This window comes from Erithacus rubecula (genome assembly GCF_903797595.1).
Source record: "Erithacus rubecula genome assembly, chromosome: 8".
Lineage (NCBI taxonomy): Eukaryota > Metazoa > Chordata > Aves > Passeriformes > Muscicapidae > Erithacus > Erithacus rubecula.
The window spans coordinates 7776366-7801053 of NC_136659.1; the positions used below are offsets into that span (position 1 = coordinate 7776366).

At 43.7% G+C, this 24688-nt stretch overlaps 1 protein-coding gene across 1 annotated transcript; it reads right to left on the minus strand.

Moving 5' to 3' along the window:
* Positions 1 to 224: 224 nt before the first annotated feature.
* NEMP2 (nuclear envelope integral membrane protein 2) lies at positions 225 to 13246 on the minus strand. The gene is made up of 9 exons (XM_079311781.1): positions 13087 to 13246; positions 10854 to 10969; positions 9099 to 9327; positions 8853 to 8925; positions 7776 to 7869; positions 6985 to 7099; positions 6115 to 6340; positions 3748 to 3924; positions 225 to 1752 (listed from the first exon to the last, which is right to left on the minus strand). Exons 1-9 carry the CDS (start codon positions 13193 to 13195, stop codon positions 1527 to 1529), a joined length of 1365 nt encoding a protein of 454 aa, XP_079167907.1. The 5' UTR covers positions 13196 to 13246; the 3' UTR covers positions 225 to 1526.
* Positions 13247 to 24688: the final 11442 nt, after the last annotated feature.

Below are 24688 nucleotides of genomic sequence, written 5' to 3' on the forward strand. Positions count from 1 at the left end.
GGTGCAGGGATGGACAAGGAGAACCCAGGACAGCACCTGCACTGCTGAAGTCATGCTGCACCACCAGCCATGTTACAAAGAACAGACACCCCTTTTAAAGCATATAGATCCCAGTCTGACATGCCCTTGAGCATCAACTGCTCCCCACTGCTGACAGTTCCTGGTGGGTTTGGAACATCAGACAGTGACAGAATTAATGGTCTTTTGTTTCCTGCAGTTTGTTAAGACAGTAAAGGAAAACAGCAAAGTGACGACAGAACAATATATAGGGACGGATAGTCTGAAGAAAGAAATGACATCTGCAGGTGGATGAACTGAGGTACATACTCTACTCCCTAGCTTAGGACTGTGTAATACATAAGCTGAAAGACACATGACTGCCTCAATTTCTCTCCCTGGTGTATTTTTCCTCCACACATCTCCTGTGAGAAATCCCACAGATGGCTGAGAAATGGAAGGTAAAAGGCAGGTATCTTCCCTCATTGTTTTGCCAGGAATGATTTTCTGCTTCTTAATCAGTAACCAAACTCCTGAGTATTCTGAGGCCACTAGAGCTCTGTGTGGGTTATCTGCATTCCCAGTTCCAGGCTCACAGCAGCACTCTGGCCTTGCTAACAGCAGTTTCTCCAAGCAGCTGAAATAGCCTCAGCATTTGTGGCCTTTTTGGGGCTCTTGAGAGGCCTGGAATAGACAGCAACACCTGCCTTAGGTAAGCTGACAGTGGCAGTAGCAAAAATGCTTGGGGATGGAAAATCTCTCCTAAACCATCTGCATTGTCAGAGGTGGAGAAATAGAGGGCTAGAGAAAGGTTTAGCAGTAGATCTGCAAAAGAGAGAAGAAAGTACATAAACAAAGAACAAAATGCAGTATAACTACAGCAGAGATCAAGAACAGAATAATATGGGCAGAGAGTGAAAAGTCAGGCACCGTTCTGAGGGGCAAGGGGAGCTTAAAACTAAAGGCAGAGGCAGGATGAAGCTAACAGACAAGCCCAGCCAGAAGAGGAAACAAACCTTGTTCAGCTGCATTAACTCTCTATGAGAAGTCTCACAAACAACGAACACAATTTATGGACACTCTTAACAGCACATCAGAAGTGGTGACAGAAGGTACTTAGTAAAAGGAGAGTATAAAAAATGGCTTTCCCTTCCTCTAGTGCTCAGCACAGAGGACTTGATGATGGAAAGGGCCAGAACAGATTCTCTGTTTACTAGAGGTAGTGTCCTTGGTAAAAGAAGGCATCCTGGTGTACAGGCTGTCTCCAGTACTTGCCTTGGAAATACACAGTGTTTGTTTCCCCAGTGAAAATACCCATACTTCACTTGAACAGCCCCTGTAGTTTTCTTCTGCTGCTCTAATCAGGTAACATCAGTGATACAGGAAACAGTTTTTTCAAAAATTCTTCTTCGTCCAATAGCAACAACAAGAAAAGGCCAAGTGTGAGTTCTCATTCTGTATCCTCCCTTTCTAGGACAAGTGTGTTTTCTGTCTCTTTTTTTTTTTTTTTTGCTGTTATTTCTCAAAGCTCAGAGCAGCTCAGTAGCATATGGAAATGGAACTTGAGTATGCATTTCATTTGCAATTTCCTCATCTTCTTCATGGACAGAATTGGCTGGCTTATCTTGCTCAGACTGTGCCCTTGTCTCAAACAGCTGCTCTTCCAGGAAGGAGCTCCCAATGCCATACTGCTCATCATGTGCCTTTGCTTCTGAAGGTGAGACGTGGGGAGATCCCAGAACAAAAGCTGCAAACCTGCCAAATTTTGAAAGGGAGAAATGATCAGCTGAGAAATTAAAAGAAGAAATACTGTAAATTCTAGGGGTATTGCAGTCTAAGCAATATGCAAGGACATCCTCAGAGGCAGTGCAGATGAGGGGAAGTTCCAATAATGGATAGCAACAACCCCAAAGATCAGTTTTTCCCAGCTCATTTTTTCAGTATTTTCTGTAGAAGTAACTATTGCTCTTCTGGAAACCATCTGCAAGGTCTTGTGAGTAAGCAAAAAGATCTAACTTTGTGTTCACGTCAGTACTTGCAGGGTAATCCAGAGTAAGCATTTGTACAGTGGGGTAGTTGGTACTTTAGCTTCTAAAAAGAAATTAAAGCTGTAGCATATTTGAGACAAAGGCTGTAAGAATTCAAGTGTGTTGATATTGCTAATGAAAGGAAAAAAATGGCAAGGATTCTGCACTCCTACACAGTTTGTAGTCACCTTGTTGCTGGTGCTGTGTGGGCACTGTGGGCAAGCTGAGCTCAAGTCTTCCCAAAGAATTCCTGCCTCTGGTGAAGCTAGAGCTGCAGACTGGGAATTCTGCAGCTGCTCCAAGTAACAAAGCATGAACTTAGCACTGTCCCTATGCTGCAATCCACCACAAATCTTACTTTCAGTGGGCAACTCCATTGAGGAGAGAGAATGGAGCTGGAGGTTTCTGGCAAGAGTGTGGGAACAGACGGCAGTTCTGACACCTGGGTAAGTGTCAACAGCATCAGAGAAATGTATGAAAAAGGAAATGCAGCTACATTCTGGAGTTCTGGTAAACTGATCAATAATTTACATTTCAGACTTAACATTTCTGTGAGAGGAATGTTGTCACCTCGCCATTCTTGGAAGCTCTGTTAGTCTAAATGGGGAACAGATTTGCCTTGGGATGAACCACAGTCTGATGCTTAATGGGACCTGAGAGTGGTTCTCCAAATCTTATTGCTGTTGGTTCTCCTTTTTTTATTTCCCTGTTCTCAACCAGTGAATAGTTTATAACAACTCTATTAACGAACTGACGTCTAGAAAATAATGTGTGTCTCAGTTGTTTTGTACATTTGGTGGTACTTAGTTCTACAATACAGCTGTAAGCTTTCACTTTTTTATCTCTCCATCATGCTAAAGAAGGCAAGCAGCTTAGAAAGTAAGACTGTTTAACAGTAAATCTATAACACCTGGCAGAGAGGCTGTCTGCCTGTCAGTCCAAGGAAAATGAAGGTACTGAAACTGGGTTTAACTTATTAAATTCCAAGCTGACTGGGGTTCCTTTTAAATCATGACATTGGTTTTGTGCCAAGGACTAAGTCTTTGTGGCTGGCTAATATATAAAACTCTGCTTCTAATGTCTTCAATTTTTTGTTTTGATGGGAATATACTGTTATAATTTATTTTATATTCTGCAGGATTTTCTGGCTTTGCTTGTTGACTCTTCCTGACCTGTATTTGTCTTAGGTTTACCTCTTAAGCTATACATGGCACAGCTTGTCTACATATTCTACTTGCTAGCTGCAGGTATTGATTTCTTTCAAATAGTGATACTTCAATAACAGGATTCCCTGACTGTGCAGATTTACAGGTGGATGGCTTAATATAGGTAATATTTGAGTATGTATCTTCACCCTGCCCCAATTTTACACCACAGGAAATGGCACTGCTCTAAAACCTGAAAGAGGGCAATTTCACTGGTTACAGAACCACCAGGGTCACTGCAAGAGCTTACAGAGGCACTGTAGGAAGCCTTTCAGTTCTATGACCATGAATTAGCTGTGAAGGTCTGCAGACTCCCAAGAGTAATTTGTGGCCAGGGAGGAACAAGTAGAAGGTTAATGCTACCAGCGAGTAGTACCCTTGAGAGGTGTGGCTGTGGTCCTGAGTGGGATATGCAAGATAAACACACCTGGAACAGTGTCTGAAGTGGCATTTAGGTCTGCTGTGTGCCAGTGTCTGTGCAATGTGTTTCCTGTTTTAGAGGAGCCAGGTTTTCTTACCTGTGTGGAGCCTGGAGTTTGGATACAGCTATCCACGATGGGAAATCAGGGCTCCTGCAGAACGAGCGCAGCTCCTCCAGAGCTCTGATAGTTTCACTTTCACCTTGTTCTCGATACTCCTCTTCAGTAAGGTATTTAAACACCAATTTTTTTGATTTAAAGTGATGCTTCATTTTTCTAGAACAAAGTTAAAATAATCAGTGTTTATAAAGTCTTCTGGCACATAATTATCTGCCCTTTTTCTCCATACCTGCTATTAACATGCATTAGTCACCTCCACCCTTTTAAGGGAACAAGCTGCATTCTTAGATTTGAGGACAAGGTCTGCTAGCCTGTCTAACTTAGGTCTTAACCAAAGCTGTAGAATTCCACATGATATTTAATGGGCCTCAGATGAGCTTTAGATCAGGTCCTTATTGTGTATACATGGACTAAAATCTCACAGAATTAAAGAGATGGCTGCTTGCTCAGCCATTTCTGGGTGCAAAATGCAAAATGTGTCTGTGCAGAGACATGGGCTGAATCAAAACCCAGTCTGCATATGTTACTTCAAAGATAAGCAACACTCTAAGCCTGTTGTGAGTTGTTCATGTTGTTTACTAGATTGCTTCTCATAATCTTGCTCTAAATTACAAAACTGAGTAGTCTGAGGCCAAAATGTTTACAGTCTGATGGTTTTTTAGCTGCTGCACAGCAATGTATAATATAATTAGATATAAATTAGAAAGTGTGCCATGTTCTGTTTCCTTCTGTCGACTGCTTTCAATTTAAATGTTGTTATGAGTTAAGATAAGCAAGGGCTGGATGCCCATAGAACTTTCAGCTCTGTATAAAAACACCTGCTCCAACATCAGCAGCATTCAACTTTCCTCCTTATATCCCTTTAAAGCAGAGTACTCTAGCCATTGTTTAGGTCAAATGGTGAAGGGTCTTGCTGGCTCAGTGAGGTCCACTGTTCTTAACAGTAAGTACTACAAGACTGAAAATTATTTTGATGTATTTGCTGCTTTGAACTGTGTATCTGGCATCATGGCCTCACAGTTTGGTGCTGTGGCTTAAGGATTTTGAAACAAAAATTAGAAAGCCCTTATCATTCTCCTAAGAGAGATTTGTAAAGCTGTATTTCTTTATAGAAGCATCAGTTCATGAAAACAAAAGAGCCACGTGAAGAATAAACAACAGTGTTTCAGAGTAAAACTTGAAAGTAGAGTGAACTTGTGGCCACATCATACTGATTCCAGAGTGTTCTGAACCTGCTTACAATAGATGCTGATCTTACATGTTGCTTTTGAGACAGCTGTTGCTCCTCAGCTGCAGGCAAAAATTGTTTTACAACAAATGATAAATTCTACCTAAAATAAAAAACCTTAAACTCAGGCCACACTTCAGCATGTTAAAAGAGAAGACAAAACCAAAGCAGTATGTTCTTCAAAACTAAACAGTATGTTAAAAAAAACCCCTAACCCAAATTGTCTTTTATTATTTTGGTTATGCCAGTTCTAGCCTTTTCCTACTTCTCTGCAGTTCAGCAGAGTCCACAGCTGTGGAACAGTCTGTATCAAGACTGAAGCTGGATGCCATCCATCACTGAAGGTAAAAAACAGATGTCAATTGGCAGGGCTTTTTAGAATCTTCATTTGAGTGTTGCACTTGTGCTAAAACATGCTTCAGATTCAAGGATGAGCAAACACATTGTTCCTGCATTGCTATTGAAAACAGTCAGACCTACTGCAAGCAGTTCCTGTTCCAAATCCACAATGTAAGTGGCCTCTAGGAGTACTGAGGAATATCTCATAGTTCTGAGAGATTGCTTCCGTGAATCACAGGGACATAACAAACTTGGAAAACTAAAATTGTGGAGAACACTGTTTTGTGGATATGTGATTTTAGTCCCTGAACTCTCTTCAGCCTCCAAGGACTTTTGAACAGTGACTTTGTCACTTTTGAACAGCTGCATCCTTGGTGATGGTGCACTGTTTTATCCCCAAGATTCCATACGAGTTCCCTGCAGCTTCTCTCACTACACGTCAAACCAAGGCAGTATTGCTGCAGTCTAATCAATCAAACAGAAATGTTCTGGTTGCCATATGCTGTGAACTAGAAGGTGCTACATTTGTCCTTAAGAACACAGTCACATTTCTCCATTATCCACAGAACAAAACTCATGCTTAAAACTGCCAAGTGGAAAATAATTTCTCTTTATGGACCTTAAACCTTTCCTACTGCAGTTTTACATTTGGCAGGCAAAATTATGAACTAGTACTAGAAATTCCTAAACCATTATTGAAGTGTAGGGTTTTTTTCATTATCAGCTTCCAGTATTTCCTGGTTCTCCCAGGACTAGGACATTCACAAACAGACACAGACCTGGCAATGTGACAGGCAGCACCCAGGGGGTAACACAGGCCTTTGGAGCAGAGACTGACTGCTATGACTGCATATGCAACTTGAGGGATGGTGACACCAAAGTAGATCAGGACAAAGGCTGTTAACTGGAGCATCCACGTGAGCAAGTTGATGCTGAGCTCTGTGGTCAGTGGCCCATGCTGATAGCAAATGGCAAAGCTGGTAATCCCAACAGCCAGAAAATACCCTGTAGGAACAGAAAAGGACATGGAGAAAAAGATGCAAACTACCCCTACAAATTTTACTTTGCTTCACAAAGCTGGCAGCTGCTGTCAAGCACAGCCTGCTGATTCTTGTCTTGCCTTACAGACAACTGCATGGTGTTTTATGTGCTTTCTACTTCCAAAGTGTGCCAAGAGTTCAGAAGGTTATCTCTGAGCAGCTTTTAGCCAATGCTGTGGCTTGCACAGCAATTCTCCTCACATGACCATGTCGAGGCAGGTGCCAGATCAGTAGGTTTGTCATCCCCTGCAGCCACATCCCGTTCCCAGTATGTGCATGCATTTCCCACATCCAGCAAAGTGCAAACCAGAGGAGCTGCCCTTTTGCTCTTACAGGGAAAGTATGTAACAGCAAATCAATGAACTAATAATGCAAGCAAGATGTGCTCTTAGAACTAGTCCTCTACATCAAACCCTGTATTTAATGATACAATGTGAATGAACATCATTGGAGTGGATTAGGAACCTTTAGAAGTTTCAACATCTATGGCTCAGGAGAAAATAGAACTCTATAAATGAGTCATTTGATTTTCTTTTTTTATGGGCAGGTATTCATCTGACCACTAAATTAAACCAAAATCTGCACCACAATTCTTGGTAATTTTCTTACCCAACAGGTAGTTTTTGTGTTCAGACCACAACCACTGCAGATTCTCTTTGAAGCAGTAAATTAAATAGAGAGAGACCATGCAGGAGCCACTCATTAAAATCCAGAATGTACTGTGCTAGAAATTTTTAAAAGAAAAAAAAAGGTAGTAAAACTTCATCAAAAAAATTCAAGTCAGAATCTGGACCATTGCTTGCAAAGGAACTCAAAGGCAAAAACAGACATGAAATTCTTCAGACCTACAGAATTTGAGACTTCCACTGCACAATCTCCTGCATGCTACCACAAAACAGTATCAATTCCAAGCAGAGCAACTGCATCCCTGTATTTTGGGACATGTCCCAATGTCACAGCAGAACCCTACTGACATGTGTTCCCAATTAACATATCTCAGCAATCTGTGGCAATGCACAGGCTTTATAAAAGTAAAGGAGAAATTCACGTCTGCCTTACAATGAATTGTCTTTGGTGAATGGAAAAGAATCTCAGTTGCCACTATATTTTTATTTAGATTGATTCACAGATTGAAAAGTAAGCTTAGTTCCAGTTCAATAAAAATAATTTCTGTTTCAGAATGAACTCTTCTAGTACATCACCAACACCTGTTCAGTCTAAATTCAGGAGGAAGCTAAATAGAACTTGACTCTGACCTAACTATATTTACTTGATTCAAGCAATCATTTCAGTGCAATTACCTGGCCACAAAACCAGAACAAGGCCAGAATCTGGCTCTCTACTGTCACTTCTTGTATTATGATGATTACTGTTATTTAGTTTAATAAATATAGATTTACCCTTGGAATAAACCTTTTAAGTGTCAACAGGACAAAGACTAGCAGAGCAAGAACACCCAGTATTATTCCAGAAAGGTAAAAGAATTTGGCACTCCTGTAAAGAGAACAAGAAAGAATATGGTGAGAAGTATCATTTGTAATTGGTTAAAATGCCAACATTTGTAAAAACAGCAGTGATCTTCAATAAGAACTTTAATCAGCTGTAAGTTAGAGTTGTAGTTACATGGTTAACAGGCCCAGTTCAGGTATTAAAACTGTGTAAGGAAAAATTCCCAACAGGTACTTAAGGTCACTGGAGTTGTTACAGGTTAAGAGACTGAGCTTTTAAAGCTCACGCTACTTCTTATTGCATTGACCTTCTAGTTCTCTAGTACACAGAAGAAGATTAAATAACTAATATGGTTTTGTACTGCAAGAGAAGTTTTATCTTAATTTAAAATGCAGAAAACCCTTCACAGACCCACAAGTTTTTTTCCTAAGCAATGGAGCATATGCATTTATAAATTCCATCTTATTAATTCAGAGTTAATGCTATAAAACCTATTGCTGCTCTGCTTGTTTTAGAGGTGCCTCCTGACAATTATTTTGTGACTCACTTTGCTTTGAAGTTGTGGGCACATATTTTGCTGTAACAACTGAGTATCCTCCCTTACATGCTATGCAGAATGTGCAGCAGAAGAAAGGCTGGCACAAAGGTGGAGCAGAAGAGTGACTTTATCCTAAATATTTCCCCCCAAGGAAGGCATCATTAATAATCAGCATTATTTAGCAGTCAGCTATCCTCAGTGATCTACAAAAGGGAAAAAGGACTTTGGACCACACACTTGCCCACTGAGGATTATCTTGGTGTCCCCGAGTGCAGGAAGCTTGGATACAAAAACCCTAACAAAGCTGATTGATAAACAGAGACACTCCAAGGTATATCACAATCTGTCTAAACACAAATGGTATGAGGAAGTTTTAAATAAATATTCAGTTCCTTATTTCACTTTCCCAAAGAACTGCCTCTTTAGCTTAGCAAACAGACCAAAGATGCACAGGCTTTGGGAAAGAAGATCAAAAGCAGGTAGTACTCACCTGCTCAGGTTGTTTGCAAAATGGAACAGAAAAATTCCAGCTACAAACAAAAACAAGAGCTTTCCATCTAGCACTAAAAAGGGGGGAAAGAAATAGAAATTGACTTTAGACTAATTCAATCTGAAATGCTGATTATATAAAATATCAACAGAAAAGTCCCAAGCTTCTTACAGAAGAGATGGTACATGCAGTAGCACTGGCAATACCAAACCATCTGTAATCTAAATTAGAAGCTTTGCTACTTACTTTCTCTTTTCACCCTCACAATGTATGGTTCAATTTTGAAGGGCTGTATTTTGAAACAAACATCCTCTCCATATTGTTTTATGCTCAGGAAAGTTTCTGTACATGTCTCTGGTTTCCAGAGGATTTGAACAGCACATGCAGCAAACTCAAAAACGGTTTCTGAGTTCTGACAGTTGTTTTTTTCTGAAATAGGCTCAAACCGGAACTTTTCTCTGCTGCTAACTTTTATCTAGAAACAAAGAACAGAATACACAGAGAAGCAGCTCAGAATCACCATGGGGTTTTGTGAACTATATCACATATCAACCATGCATGTGGTAATGAAAATCAATCTTAGTTGTTTAGTATTGGTTGTTTATATTATGCTAAGATTAACTTTACAATTCATCACCTTACAGGATAATTCAGAAGGCTCATCCACAGCAAAGTTCAGTGGAGGGACCTCATTCCATCCAAAAGCACAGTGGGTTTGGTTTTACTGTAACACTTGCCCACACACAAATTTCTAACAAAGCCAGAAATATCTGACTGACCACAGTTTGTTTTGTGAATGTTCATACCCCTCCTCCTTCCCCTCCTGAACCATAACAAATTTGACTTGTTTTTCTTTATAATGCAATTGTCATGTTGGAGATGTAAAAGGGGTGAGGAAAAGATGAAAGATGGCATAACCAGAAATTCAAATAGAAGCACATTCCTGTTAGGTATTTTGGGGTTTTTTTGCTGGTTCCCAGTGCCCTCCCCCCACCAAACTGGTAAAAGATCTTCTCCATCTTCTAAGCTGGGGTGATTTTCCTGAGGACTGTGAGCTCTTCATCAGGGCCTACTAGACAACAAAGACCCATCTGCAAAAAAGTGATGCAATGGGTAATAAATCAGGTTTGTACAGGGAGAGGAGACAATGTGTCGCAAGAAATTTGCTGTGAGAAAAATCTGAACTTCCTGCTTTTAAACATTGACTCCAGGAAAGTTTGTGTGAGTGATGGAGGGTTTTACCACCTGGAGCCTGCTACCATTCATTAAAACATCTGCAACATGTTCCTGAGGGAAACAGTCCTGGGAACAGACAAAGAGATGTTCCACTTTCTTGTACCTGAGAGAAAAGTACTCCAACAGAGGCAAAATGAAATGGTTTCGTTCCTTTGTACGGAGACAACTTCTCAGGAAAGAAAAGGAACCATGGAGATGGTTAGCTCATTCCTTTTGCTGCTACTGCTTCCACTCTTGTAGAGATTTTTATTTGCTTCAAACTAATCTCTTAATGTGTGTCTTGTAAGATGACTCTGTTCCTCAGGAGAACAAACACCGTTGCTGCTGTTTGTTCATTAGTCACAATCTAATGAGCCTTTGGTTCCTACACTTTGGTGTGCTGTGGTGACAGTGCCACAGAACTGCATGTAGTCCTCAAATTTAGAAGTTCCATAAAGGCAGCTGGTGATAAGCAAAAGCATTTGTTGCAGAGGTTAACAGTGGTCCATCAATAGAAAAGGTGCCAAAGAAAATAATACACAATCCTAAATTAATGTTTTTGTGGCACCACCATACTCTAAGCCTGGCTGACATCCTTCCAGTGGAGACCAAACCTTACTGCATCCCAACTGGAGGCTCATCATAGTGCATTTTTATCAAGTTCCCATCTACACACCACTCAAACTATTAATTCCACAGAGATGCTGCCTGATCTTGCTAATGGGCCACATGGTTTGCTGGGGAAAGCTCACATGAAATGTGCTGACCACCAGAACAGCCTCTTACCTGAAGAGTCGACCACAGGTACTGTAAGTGAATAGTTCTGTTTTGCACATAGCAGTAACAGTTTTCATCCTGCTTCTGGATGACATCCATTTCGTGCAGCAAACTGCAGTTTTTACCTGGGGGGAACAAAAAAGCTAATTTTAGGCATGTGTTAAATACAAATGTCTAATTTTAGTCCATTTCATTGTTAGAAATGCTGACAGAAACACATTCAATATTATTTAGATGGAAATTCAAATTGGACTTCTAATCAAGTCATTTAGGCTCCAAAGTAAACTGCAACACCTTTGGAAAAAAAATAGCTAGGGTGGTATTTTTAAAAAATGTAATCCAGAAGAACTTGGCTTCAGCATCAGTGTTTTTTTTGATGGCACTGGAATAGGGCCTTTGGGCCAAATTCACTGCTGGCATGAGTGGGTGTAACTCCACCAGAGTTCCCTATACCAGTGGTGAATGCAACTGTGGGAGTCTGAGCAGGTAAACAGACTTACATATTAACACAGTCATTTAGCACATGACACAGCTGTTGATCACAGAAGTCACACTCCTCTCCCTCAGAAATGTTTCTAATGCTACATCACACAACTCTTCTTTTTACAACATTTTTTCTCCTGTCACAGTCCAGCCATGGCATGTAATAAAGGAACTGCACTGACAGTTCACCATAAATCACTGAATTAAGAGATGTGAATTGTTCCAACCCTTCTGGAATGTTAGTGAGTCCCTATGATATTCAGAATTAAGATTGCACTTTTGAGCAGAAATGGACCTAAAAGATTAATGAAGCAAAGTTTGAATAACATACATTGTGATCTGTATAGATGTGTAAAATATACCCTACAGTGCATTACCACAGTGTTTCAAGAACATAATTAAAGAGAAGCATAGAGGAAATAATTACACATCCGAACAGAGGGACTCATCTGGCTTAGTGAATAGCAAATATAGGTCTCAGCCAAGCTCAGTAATAACTGCTAACACACTACCATGCACTCAGAATAGCAAAATGGGCTTGTGCAGTCTCAATCCAGACAAGGAGATGCTGTTTGCAGGTAAAAACCTGCTGTGTCTCTCTAAGGAGGCTGAAATTAAGATAAATTACATTTTAACAAAATTAGTTAAACCAATGAAAAATACAGTGCGGATAGTCATACTCAAGTTTATTATAGCATTGCAAAATTATTGTCCACACATGATCCTACTAAATAGGTTTAACCTTAAAATTTGGGCATTTTTCTTGTGGAAAAATTAACCATCGGATTAATTTTCATCCATGGCAAATCCAGTGGGAGGGAGTACAACCACTCAGACAAGCACTGGTTGTACTTTAAGACAGGCACTTTCACGAAAGCCACTGCACGATGCTGCAAAAGGATTATTTGTCACTGAAGTGCTGCTGACTGACACAGCAAGGAGGTGAGGCTGGGCACTACCCAGGTATAAAACCAAGATAATCCAGTAGCAGGAAACGGCAGGGCCAAAACACAGCCCAGTGTCCACACCTTCCCTGACGGGCATCTCAGGATTTCCTGCCACTAAGGATGAAGTATCCATCCGTGTCAAAGGCAATGCCATCCACGTGCAAGGCTAGCAAGTATCTTCTTACTACCCATAGTTTTAAGGCATTTTTCTCGACCAAAACCAGCTGGCTGAAATGTTGCATCAGCTCTGCAGAGTGAAACCATGATGTTCCAAAAGGAGAGATGCTTCTGAGCAGGTAACTCTGAGGTGATGCTGGGTTTAGCTACTGAAAAGATGCCCAAGCCTCGAGAACGTCAATGCAAGAAGGAAGCCGGTTCTCGAGTTCCTTGCTGCTGCTACAACCGAGCACAGCCTTTAGAGGTTAGCCTGCCCTTAAATATGTTAATAAAAGATCAATTCTGCACCCGCTTCCCCTGGCCCGAGCTCCTGGGCGAGCCAGAGGGAGTCTCCCACCCAGAAGCAGCTTCCGGCCCCGCTGGAGCGGGAGGGACGCGCCCGCCCTCTGCGCGGTGCCTTTGTCCGTGCGGGCTCTCCCGGGCCGCTTCCCAGCGCCAGGGCGCGGGGCCGCGCCGGGAGCCCAGCTGCGCCGGGAGAACGGGGGACACGGCAGAGCGCCCCAGGCCGCGGTGCCCCCGCCCGCCAGGCGGGCAGCGCCATGTTAGCGGCAGCGGGGGCCGAGCGGGGATGGGGCAGAGCCGCCCCGGCCCGCGAGCACCCGCCCTGCCCCGGAGCCGGAGGGGACGGGCAGTACCTGCTGGCGGCGCCTCCCCGCTGCCCGCGGCCGCCCCGGGCAGCGCCAGCCGGACGAGCAGCAGCAGCAGCCCCGGCCCCGGGCGGCGGGGCGGCCCCGCCGGAGCCATGCGGCCGCCGCCGGCCCCAGCCTCGGCCCGGCTCCAGCCGCGGCCCGCGCGGAGGGCGGGGCAGGGGCGGTGCGGGCCCCGCTGCCCGCTCCCCCCGCAGGGCCCGCGGCTCCGCCCGGGCACCCCGCGCTGGAGCGGGGCTGGGAGCATGTCTGCGGCGGGACACCCAGCCTCGGCTCCTCTCACGCCTGCCGTGGGGTCAGGAGGGTGCGCTGGGAAGGAGGGGGAAAACCATCGAACGTAACAGCCCGGCCCAAAGCGTGCCTCGGGCTGTGCTCCCCTCCGAGGCAGAGCGCTGGCTGCCCAGTGAAAGTGTGGGTAGCTCGAAGCAAAGGCGGACAGCCTGTGACCCTTGCAGAGCTCGGCCCAGGCAGGCAGCCACCCCGCTGAACGGGAGGCAGTGGGTGTTTTCCTGCTCACACACCCGGCTCCCAGCCCGGGGAAAGGCCCAGTCAGGTCACAGGGCTGGAACAGACGCTGAACTGCACATCAGTCCGGCCCTCTGTCCAGCCAGCAGACCTGCAGAACCGAGTGCTGTCAGGTGTTGTGGTGGAGGCGAACATCCACAGCTGCTCTGTAATTCCTGGGCAGCCACAGGGAGAGCCTGGAGCAGGGCACCGTTCCCCTGTGAACCCTGCGAAGACATGAGCGAGGTCCAACTCAGCCCAGTCCCTGCTTGCTCATTGCAGTCATTTTAGATCAGCAGTGAGTCACTGTCAGCAGTCAGGGGTGGAAAGGGCTGGAGCTTTTTTCCCTATTCAATGAAAATCAATAATCACAATTTTGCCAAGGCATTCTGGCATCACTGTTGTCTATTTTTATACTGAGCCCTACATTTGGCTTTTCTAACCTACTTGCTTTGCTTCAACGCGTTCCCTTCCTTGTTCTTAAAACAATGCCCCTTCTCTGCGTGAAGGTCGCTTGTAGTTTAGGATTGTTTAGGGCTGTATCCAACACTCTGGGGGTGCCAGGATGGGCTTTTTTACCACCTGCAGGGTGCTGCCCACTGCCTCGCACCTTGTCTGGGCGCTTACATCTGCAGGGAGTGGGCGGTGCAGGGCTGCGGCTCTCCCAGCCTCACCTCCTACGCCCGCTCCGTGCTGGCTGGGCTCGCATCTAACTGTGGATTTTTCTTCCCTGCAAATACCGAGGAAGTGAAGGATAAGGGCAAAAATAGTTGGGATTTGATAGCGTGTGCAACATCTGACAAACTTGAGCCCCCAAAGGAAGCAGCGATTGATTTATATCTTTGTCTTTATGTAACTTGGGTGTTGTTTCCATGTAACTTCCCAGGCACTTCCTCTAGCAATTTTAATTAAATAATACTAGGTTTGTTCCTTGATAAACCCTTAGGAATATGTTACCTCTCAGCTGTGTGTCTACACAACAAGGGACCATCACAGCCAAGTTATTAGAGGAATCCCTCTCACATTTTCAACTTGCAATATTTTTTTGGTTATGTTAACCTTCTTGACAGTATTTTTTCTGGGAAGGGAGACACTCTGCATTCAGTCCTCGCTTGTATTTTCATTTTTAGAGCTCTTAGCACTTCACTGCTAATTAACTTTCAATAACTGTCGTAGGGTTACAGTTAGTCAGCATGAATCAGACAGAAAATGTAGCTTTAGGGGACCACACTCTGTCAAAAACTATTAGAAACCTTTGCTTGATTTCCGAGGAGAATATACTCGCTCAAGCAGGATATAGCAGCTATTAGGCAGCATTCTACTGCAGTAAGAAATCCTCAGTAAAAGAGACTCAGTGGTTTTGGTAACAGCCCTCCTTCCAGGGTGGCTCTGAGTAATTATGCAGCATTATCCTTGCTTCCTGTTTGTCTGGTTTCCTGAATGGTGCTTAGACCAAAGCTGGGGTTCTGAGCTTAAAAGGCGGGATGTTTGCCTGTTTGTTCACAAATATAATTCAAAACAGGGGGAGAAGGGGGAGGTCACTTATAGGTGCAGGTCAGCTCTGCCCTTCCCAGGTCTTTCCAGCTGTGGAAAATTGAGTGAGAACTGCTTTTGGCTGGGAGCACTCAAGGGAAGGCTTGGCTGTGGCAGGCAGCAATGCTGTTGGTACCAGCGGTGGGTGGCATTCCTGGGATGCAGCATGCAGAGCTATCAAGCTCCATGCATGACAAATTGCCACTTTAGTAACAGGGATGGAGAAAGGGGAGCAGTGCAGAGCCATGTCCACAGCATATGTTTTCCTCCCAGGCTTTTGGAGTACTGCCACCCCATACACTCCAACCCCTAAAACACTCAGCATCATCCACAATGCCCTCATCTAGCTGTGTAAAAGATGGGATAGCAAATCCTCTCCATGCTGCTGAATCCATGCTTTTCCACAAAGGCCCCAGGTGCTCCCTGCTGGTTTTGGCCTGTGCAGCAGGATTAGGCAACAACTGTGTAAGGCACTGGAGGGGAGGGAGCTCACCTGTGCCCCTCAAAGCCCTGCCTGCTTTGGGGGCTCTCATGCTGCTGGAGATAGCCCCTCTCCCCTGCAGCACCTGCAAGGCCAGGCTGAGGAGAGGGCACTGGAGTCCCATCCCACCCCACCAGATGATGCTCATTGCCCACTTGCAGCCTGCTCTTTACTTTCTAGCCACTGCTAATAGAGGCTTTCAATTTCCAGGTGTGCTGTTAAAAACTTAGCACATTGCTCTGGATGACTAAGGATGCTTCCTCTGCTTTATTTAATTTTTCTTTTTTCCCCCTTTGCCCTCCCTTCCCCCTTCTTACATCAGCAGTGGATATAATTTGTTTGCAGGGTTGCAGGGTGTTTCATCTTTCTTTGGCTGGCCCCAAGTGCATGGGGGTTTGTTGAAGCAACAGCATTCTTGATTTCTTAGAGCTGGTATGTGGGTGTTGGATTGTGTCATTCGTAGGAGGTGAACGTCAAAGGAAGTGGGATCAACTGCTGGAGGGTTTGTAAGCCAGGTACTTAATATTTGGATTCCTGGAAAAGCAAGGGAAAATAGCAAAACAGGCAGCCTTTGTGTCTTTAGTTTTCCCATGTAATCAGAATAACACAATACCTATGCGTGCTCAAGCACAGTTCGGGTTGGTTTTGGTTTGGTTGGGTTTTTTCTCCCTTGGTTTATTCAGGATGGAGAACTACTGTATTTTCCTTTAATACTTTCACATGTTTTGGTGGATTCTGTTGAATGTTTATTCCAGTAATACAAATAATTTGTGTTGTGTGAGTGCCCTCACAAATAATGCGATTCATTATCAGGTACATTATGTTGTCTTTTTATTTGATGTAAAATGGTATCTTTGAGTTAAAATTAGACAGAAGAGCTATTTGAGACTATTTTGTTCATCTCCAGCTGGTTTTTTTCAGAAGTGCATTAGTCTGAAGTATTTCATGGGCAAAATACTGAGTTATTTTGAGAGCAGACAAATTATCTACAAAAGAAAAGTATAGCTGCTTATTTTTACAGCAGTTTTATGGTAATTGCTGTTTTATTTGACAAGTATAGATAGAAAGCTAGATAGAAAATTCCAGCAGAATGCTTTCTCCTAAACTGCTCTAGGGAGCAGGTATCTTTTGCAGTCCTTGTTCAGGCTAACCTTAAAAATTAAATAGGACAGAACTACCCTTTAAAAAATTATTTATCCATCTTCTGGATTAGGCAAAAGGACTGTAGCAGCTTTCTTGGCATTTTCCCATGACTGTCAAAGGGATCTGTAGGTCAGGAGGAAGGAAAGCTGATGGTGAAGTGTTCATGGGAGCACTTGTCTGTAATCACTGGGAAAATGGTCCTTCCCTCTGACTTCAGCAAAGCATTGTGGTGTAAATTTATGGATCTCATTGATATTTTTCCTGATTTACCCAACAGTAAGCAGTATATAAGCACAACAGAAAGTTTAGTAGCAGTGGCCCTTAAATATTTATCTGCTTTATTTTTAGAATGGCAGTTGCAGCTATTTATAGAGCAAGGAAACAGTGATACAAATCTGACTGGATTCCTTCTTTGCTTTGAATTTGCAATAAAGAAGCAGTTGGATTTTTTTTTTTTTTTTGACCATGAGCCTTTATTTTTATGTTAAATTTGCTCTGATTAATAGGTTTTAGGCTTCATTTTCCAAGAGCTTCTGAATGCCTGCTTACAAGCATAAGGGACCTTGTTACCTCTAAAGGAGCATTGATGCAGCCCAGGAGCAGCTGTGCAGCACTAATGCCTTACATGGATTTATTTGTGGGGAAAGGTCCCAAGGGAAAACACACTTCTGGTGGGTCATTGCTTACCCATAAAACCCCAGAATAGAATAAATAGAATAAATAGAATATTCTCTCCTGTGGGAGGCTTTGCTGGATGTGGGATGGGGGTGTTGCTGTGAGTGAGCCTGCATCTGTGCCAGTGTGGTGGGGAGGGACATTCCCTCTGGAAAGCAATATGAGGGGTAAAGCAGGCTGGTGGATGGAGATGCCCCTCAGAAATTATCACTTTCGGCTCTGATTGATGTGTGGCTTAACTTAGGAGTTACCTAAATCCATTGTTTGCTTTTGATTCCAGATGGTTTGTGGTAAGCCCAGTGGTGATCCTGCCACTGATGTTGACATCCTGACTGAGTCTCAGACACCTGGGCTTCAGTGCACCTGAGCAACCCTCACCCCATACAGACAGGCAGGCCAGCACCTGGCAGGACCAGTTTGATTGCTGCATCCCTCCTGTGGAGAAAGAGGGCTTGCCCACTGTCATGACCTTCAAAACATCATTCTGTATTTCATTTAAAAACAAACCTTGAGAGCCTGGGAATGAAAGAGAACTAAGAGAAGGAGTCAACCCCCTGTGTTTGCTGTGAAAAACCACAGAAGGTGGTATGGCTTTTGTAAGGAGAAATGTTTTATTTATGGATAAGTGTGTGTCTGTCTGTCTTGTGCCTTCAGATTTATCTTCATACTGACTGGTTTTTCTTGTTTCCACATTCATACAGTAGCCTTTAGTAATTGTCCTGGGATTTGATGAAGCACTCTTGGAAGAATGAATTGCTAGTACTGTTAAAGAAATGTGAAAAGAATTATTCTCTTTCCAATGTTTCTTGAAATTAAATTTTAGCCCCAGTGTGCTCAACTACCTTCAGGATTAATCTCTGTATTGTCAAAGGAGCCTGTCAAGCCCTTTTAGATCAAAGGAGGCTGTTTTGTATAAAGAGAGTTCTGATTATGTTTCTCAGCTCTTGGGTACTACACAAAGGCAACCTGTGGCTCTCCCCTTCTGTTTGACTCGTTAAGTTTTTGAGTGTCTTACTGCTTCCTATTTTTGATGTGTGTGGGCTCTGCCAGGTCCAGCTCAGGCAGGTGGCCATTGGTATGGCCATAACCAAGCACCTCCAACCTACCTAAAACATCTCCTTGCTCTCTCAGAGCCTGTCTGCTCAGGGTTGGGTCGCTGGTGGTTTCCTTTCACAGCTTGCTGTTCCTCATGGATGCACTGCTGTATGTCTGCACCCACATGGAATCCTCTGGTGTGCAATTCCTGGCAGTTTGGCATGTTTCCCCTCCCTTCCCAGGATGCCTGGCCTTTTTAAATTTCTACTTTTCCTGCTTTTAGAATCAGTCCTCTGTCATAACACATTTTCTATGCACATCTGAACAGACTGCTTAATGACTTCTTTTATCCTCACCAGCTCAGGATTTTTTTTACAGCTGTATTTGTTCTATTTAAATATAAACATGGGAGTGATGAAGAAATAAGTGCTATGGAATGATTAGGTAGAGATATGCCAGTGGCTTTGCCTGATTAATGGATTGACATAGCACAGGCATCTTTCCAATGTCTTTCTCTAAAACAAGGTAGTTTGTTTACAGGGCTGTTTTTTGTAAAATGCTGATAAGTGAGTGATACTTGGTGAACATATGGACATCTAGGCAGGGACAGCCAGGATGGGATTTACAGCCTTTTTGCCCCTGCTAGTTACAGCCATTCCTGCAGGTGGTGAGGAATGCAGGATGTGCCCCAAATAGATCTTTACAAATACTCCCTGATGGAGTCATTTCAGCCTCTCCTGACATCTGTATTAGCTCTTGCTGACAACAACAGGATTTTTGTGATGGTGACTGCAGCAGAGTACAAATGCTTTTCTTCTCCTTTCGTGCCAGCCAGCAAGTGAAGGTAAAGACTTGCTATGCTGACTCAGAGGAAAGGTGGAACAAGCCTGGGCTCCTGCCTCTGACAGTGGCCAGAGAATCTTCAAGAAAGTAAAAGAAGAAAACAAGCACTTTTCCCTGATTCATCCTATTCACAAAGGGAGTATTTCCAGCTCTGGCATCTATTCTGACAGGATAAGAAAGGATAACTTAAAGAAATAGTGTGACAAGGTGAGGAGAGGCTTTCTCTTCAAAGTACTAGCAGGGTTTAGTTTTATGATCTGGTGCCAAATGCAACAAAGGTTCTTGCCAAATACCCTTGCAGTAAAACTTGTCCAGGAGCTTTACAGCTTTGCACCTCTCTCTCTCTCTGTGTCCTGCTGCTCTGATTCTGTTGGAGTCACTGGGATTCCTCTGGTGCTGAGCCTGTGTGAAAATCTGGCTTTTCCTGTCTGCAGGGCACATCTCCAGAATGTGAAAGAGCAGGAGAGCCCAGTTCATGCCATTAGCAGTGCAAGGTGTTAGTGAGAGCTGTAACTTCTTCTTGGCTGTTTGGGACTGGGGAAGGACACATCTGCTGAGCAGGGAGACAGCCTGGTTTACCCACTGCCCTGTTTACCATAGCATGGAGTGATACCACCTTCTGAAAGTGAGGGGTGATGCTGGGCTGGTCCCTGGGGTTTCTACCATCTTCTCAAGACCATGAGTTTGCTCCAATTTCCTCTGGATGTGGAGCCATGATCAGTGTTGTTATAAATCTGTCAAAGGCTGTGGCATCAGTACCAGGCTCCTCTGAGGCACAGGTGCCTGGAGGAGCCTGGCTCAGGATTAGGATGCTGGGTTATGTATGAATATAATGCTGAAAATGCACAAGAGATGCAGGCACAAGAGTCAATCCAGGCTGAAAATCAAAACTCCTTTTCCAAGCACTGCCAGCTTTTTTTTTAACTGCATAGCATTCCTCTGGCCTTTCCAGTTCTATAATATGGATATGAATGAAAGAATATAAAATATGTCTGTCTGTCTATCTGTCCACATTTATGTCAAAAGGTAAAAGTTAACTGAGACTGAGCTTTTGGCTTGGATTTTCTTTTTTCACTCCTGAAAAAATACCTTTTAAAGCTGTTAATTTCAAAAACTGTGTGGTCTGGAAACAAGAGCTTTTTTTCTGTTTCATTAAACTTCAAGTCTGTTCCCAGAACTGCATGTCCAAAGGAAAGCATCCCTAGGCAGGTGTTATTTGCCAGCTGACTTGGACCTTTGGCCCTCCCCAGCTCCAAGCAAGTTTCCTCAGTGTGAAGACACGCCAGAGAACTGGTGAGCTCGCACACACCGTTCCCTGCTTCAAAGGAGTTCCAATACCAAACACACCAGGGGATCCTGCCAGCACCATGAGCCAAACAGGCTGCAGTCTGAAGAGGTCAGAAACAACTCAGACACACCTGGAAATACTCATAAAGCCCTTGGGCCTCGTCATTATTGCTCAAGGTGTCCAGCAGCTCTGCAAACATTCAGATGATGTCTGAGCCAGGCAGGTGTGGCTTCAGCAGCTTGTATGCCCAAATAAACTCAGCAGGCTAGAATCATGCAGCTAAGGCTTGTCCATTTCTTAATTTGTTGTTATCTAAGTGTCTGTAATGCCTGTAGGGAGATAAGATGCTGGCTTTTCCAAATATCCACATGTAGAAAGGACAGGGATAAAAATATCTCTGGTTGTGTTCAAAGAGACAGCAGGGAAAAAAGCAGTGCCTGCTGGCATCAGGCCAGGGGAGGAACATCCTACTGCACAGGCAGGTGGCCACTGCCTGGGCACAGCTCTGCTCCTGCCCTTCCAATCCACACTGCCTGCTGTCAGCAGCAGCACCTTCCAGCCCAAAGCACCCATGTTCACCTAGCTGATCCTGTGTGGCCACAGGATGCCTTAAGACAGAGAATCGCTGCTTGCTGAGAATTAAGAAACTTCTGAAACATCTTTAAGTGGCCAAAACTTGCAGTGCTCAAAATGTTTGTCCAATGTTCTGTAGGAATATATTGCTCTGCAAATGTTCCCTGTTGTTGGGTTTGCTTCCAAGCTGTGCATCCAAGCCAGGTGCTATATTAGTTTCTTTTGCTGTGAGTCATAGCACCACAGCCCTGAGAGAGATCATTGCTACATCCACTGAAAATGGAGTCTGAGAAGAAAAATAAGAAAGTTTTGCAGGGGTGTGCACAGAATTTAAAAATGGGGGGAAACAAGCACAGGGAAACTGTGGGGGAGCAGTGGCTGGGGTGTTCCTCAGCCCCTTCCAGCAGAAAGGTGGAACACATTTGGGTCCACTGACTCCTTTTATTTGGAAGATAATTAGCTGTTGAGCTTTGAAGTCTTACCTGTGTGGCTGATGTGTGATTAGAATGGCCAGCAGATGGGTCAAGGGCTGAGATGTTCCACACTGGGTTCCAACAATGGGTTTCCATTGCTGTCCTGCAGCTGGGACCAGCTTTCAGTGGGGAACCAGACCAGCTGCTGCTCTTGTTCTGAGCACTCATAAATGGAATTTGCTCCCTCATGAGAAATATTGATGAGATTTGAATTGTTTTGACACAAAGCAATGGTGTTACAGGTGCTGTGCTGTTACTGGTTGAGTAGGATTTATGTTTCCAGTGTGGTTAACAGGTAGCCAGTGGAAACCTTGCTGTGGGTTGTTTGATGTCCCTCAGAAGCAGATGTTCTTCAGTCAGGGTCTCTTGTTCCCTGATGCTGCAGAACATCTTGCCCTTCCCAGTCCACAGGCAGCATTCCTCCTTTGTTCGTCAATAGCAATTGCAGGAAAGAAATTCTTCACTTTCAGGCTGAAATAATTCCACCCCTGTGGTTCTCAGCTGTATGTTTGCAATGTATTGGGAGCAGAATGTCAGAATGGTATTGTGTGGGGCATGGCACGTGAATCTGCAGGACCTTTTTTGTATTAGAGGCAAGTAGAGATCCTGAAGGACCTAAATGGCACAGAGAGAAGGGACTGGGTGAGGGTCAGGCAATGCAATGCCTGCATGGATGGGTGTGAGTGAGCTGGGCTTAGAGTCCAGTCAGGTTTGGCTATTGGTCCATTCAAGTGAGGCTTGACTATAAAATCATGAACCTCAGGCAGTTTGGAACTGGGATTTCTTGCTTAGAGATGGTATATTCCCTGCCACAGAAACTGCATTAACTCCTTTAGTGACAGTTTGTAACACAAATCCTGGCTGTTTAATTGGATTTATCGTGGCTATTGGGAGCATAAATGTGTTTACAGATTTGTTTTGAAAGCTTTTTTTGTGTGTTTTTCTCATAGCAAGTCAACTTCCATGTGGTGCAATTATGTTCAAGATGTTCCTTGTAGCACTGGAATAATTTCAGATTATACTGTGTGTGCATGTTGTTCTTTGAAAGGATTTTATCTGAAGCACAATACACTCTGGCAGGAGGAGAAAAGGAGCTTAGATTTTATTAAGGGAGGCATAAAAAGCCTAAAACATAAAAAATTCTGTCAAATCCTGTTTCCTTATAGGAAATACTTGTCTGTCTACAGAAATGTGAACCTTTAACTTTCTTGCTCCATCCAACTCTGCCAGAAGTCAGTCCACACATCTTGCCACTGTTGTGCCAGAGCCTTTCCAGTGTTGAAATGTTAAGGAAAATGCAGCAAGGCATTTCAGAGACAAGCATTTAGGGAGAATAAAAGAAGAGATTACTTTAATTTGTTTTGGAAAGTGCCTTAGTTTTTCTTTGGTTTATGGTGTGGCCTGGAAACTTGCAGTGGGTTTGATGCAGTTGTACCCCAGGCGAAGCCTGCTCATATCCCCAGCCATGGGGCTTGCTCCAAAGGGATGCTGTGGCACAGGAACCATCCTTGGGCTACAGCACTCAGTGCTTACTCTCAGATCTCTCTTGGTTTTTATTTATTTCTATTATTATTGTTGTTGTTGTTATTATTATTATCATCTTGGATAACAATGCAACTTAAGGTGCAATTTCCTGTCTGATGGCAGTTCAGATATTAAGTGTCACATCTGCCTAGTACTTTAATCCTTAACTAGGACAAGTTTTCCCAGCACTTCTAAAAGAGACAGTTGTGATACATTTCATGCCCTGCTGAATGATAGTCAGAATCCCAAAATTGTTCCATAACCCATTATTACTATTAGTACTCCTAATTGTTGTTATTAGTAAGCCTTGTAAGAAGAGTTATTTGGAGCAGCAGCACAACAACTCTCCCCACCATGGGAAAGGATTTTCAGATGTCACTGTTCGCAGCCTGTCACTCTGTGTGTTGGTCACAGCTTTCCTATTTCAAAGTTGCACTGAAGGGTAACTTTCAGGGACATGCCCCTGCTCTCTCTTGCTGCCTCCTGAGTCCATTCCCTCCCCACAGTGCCTCCCTGTCCCAGGGAAAGCTGCCAAGCCCTTGGCTGAGGTCAACAATGCAGGCATTGGAAAACTAGAAAGCTCAAAGCTCCTGTGTCTGTGACCAAAGGGATGGATGGAAAGATCAAAGAAGAGGACACACAGCTTGGGAGGGTGCAGGGTTTTGGAAGCCAACAGTCAGGCTCAGTGGCCATGATGCACAGAGCATTGCTGCTGTGCCACAAAAATGCAGATGGAAAAGCATGAGGAGCTTGCAGCTGTGCTTTGCTTCTTGAGGAGCTCCAGGCAATGACTTGCCTTTCTGTCATGAGCTCTAATGAGATAAGGCAGCAGGAGAAGGGATGCAGGCACATCAGAGCTTTGTGGAAAGGGAAATCCATATGGCAGCTGCTCACTAGAAACAAAGCTGAGTGATCTTTGGCCATCAGATTTCTGGTGGCCCTGCCTGGATTCACACCACTGAGAGCCTGGCCCCAGAAAATTAGAGTGGCAGCAGAGCTGAGAGCAGTGTAACTCTCTATGCAAGCTTCAGGTAATAGTTCCCATTGGCTTAGCAAACCCCAGCCTGCAGATCTACTTTGCCAATTGAAAATTTGGCCTTGATTTTAAAGAAGGGGAAAAAAAAAAATGGATAAAAGCCTGAAGCTCTAGGGAGGTATGTAAGAATGTACCCAAGAATGTAGAAACACACCTTTGTGGGCTTATCCAAGTAGATATTTGTCAAATTTTCCAGAATAGTTTGTATATTCAGAAGAAAATCACTTTTAAAAATCAGTATGCTTTGCAGAAACTTGGTGTGCAGACCATTTTACAGAATTTGGGTTTGTACCCTGCTTCAATTGGTAAAAAGCTTGAAAGATGAGCTGTTTTAAAGCATTTCACAAGACCTGTGAGTCATGCAGAATCCCATTGCATTTTTCCTCTGCTTGAAATCACAGAAGTTACAAATGCTAAAAGAGTTATTAGATCATAGATAAAAAATGCTGCACAATGGGTTGGTGAAAATAAATAAATAAAAT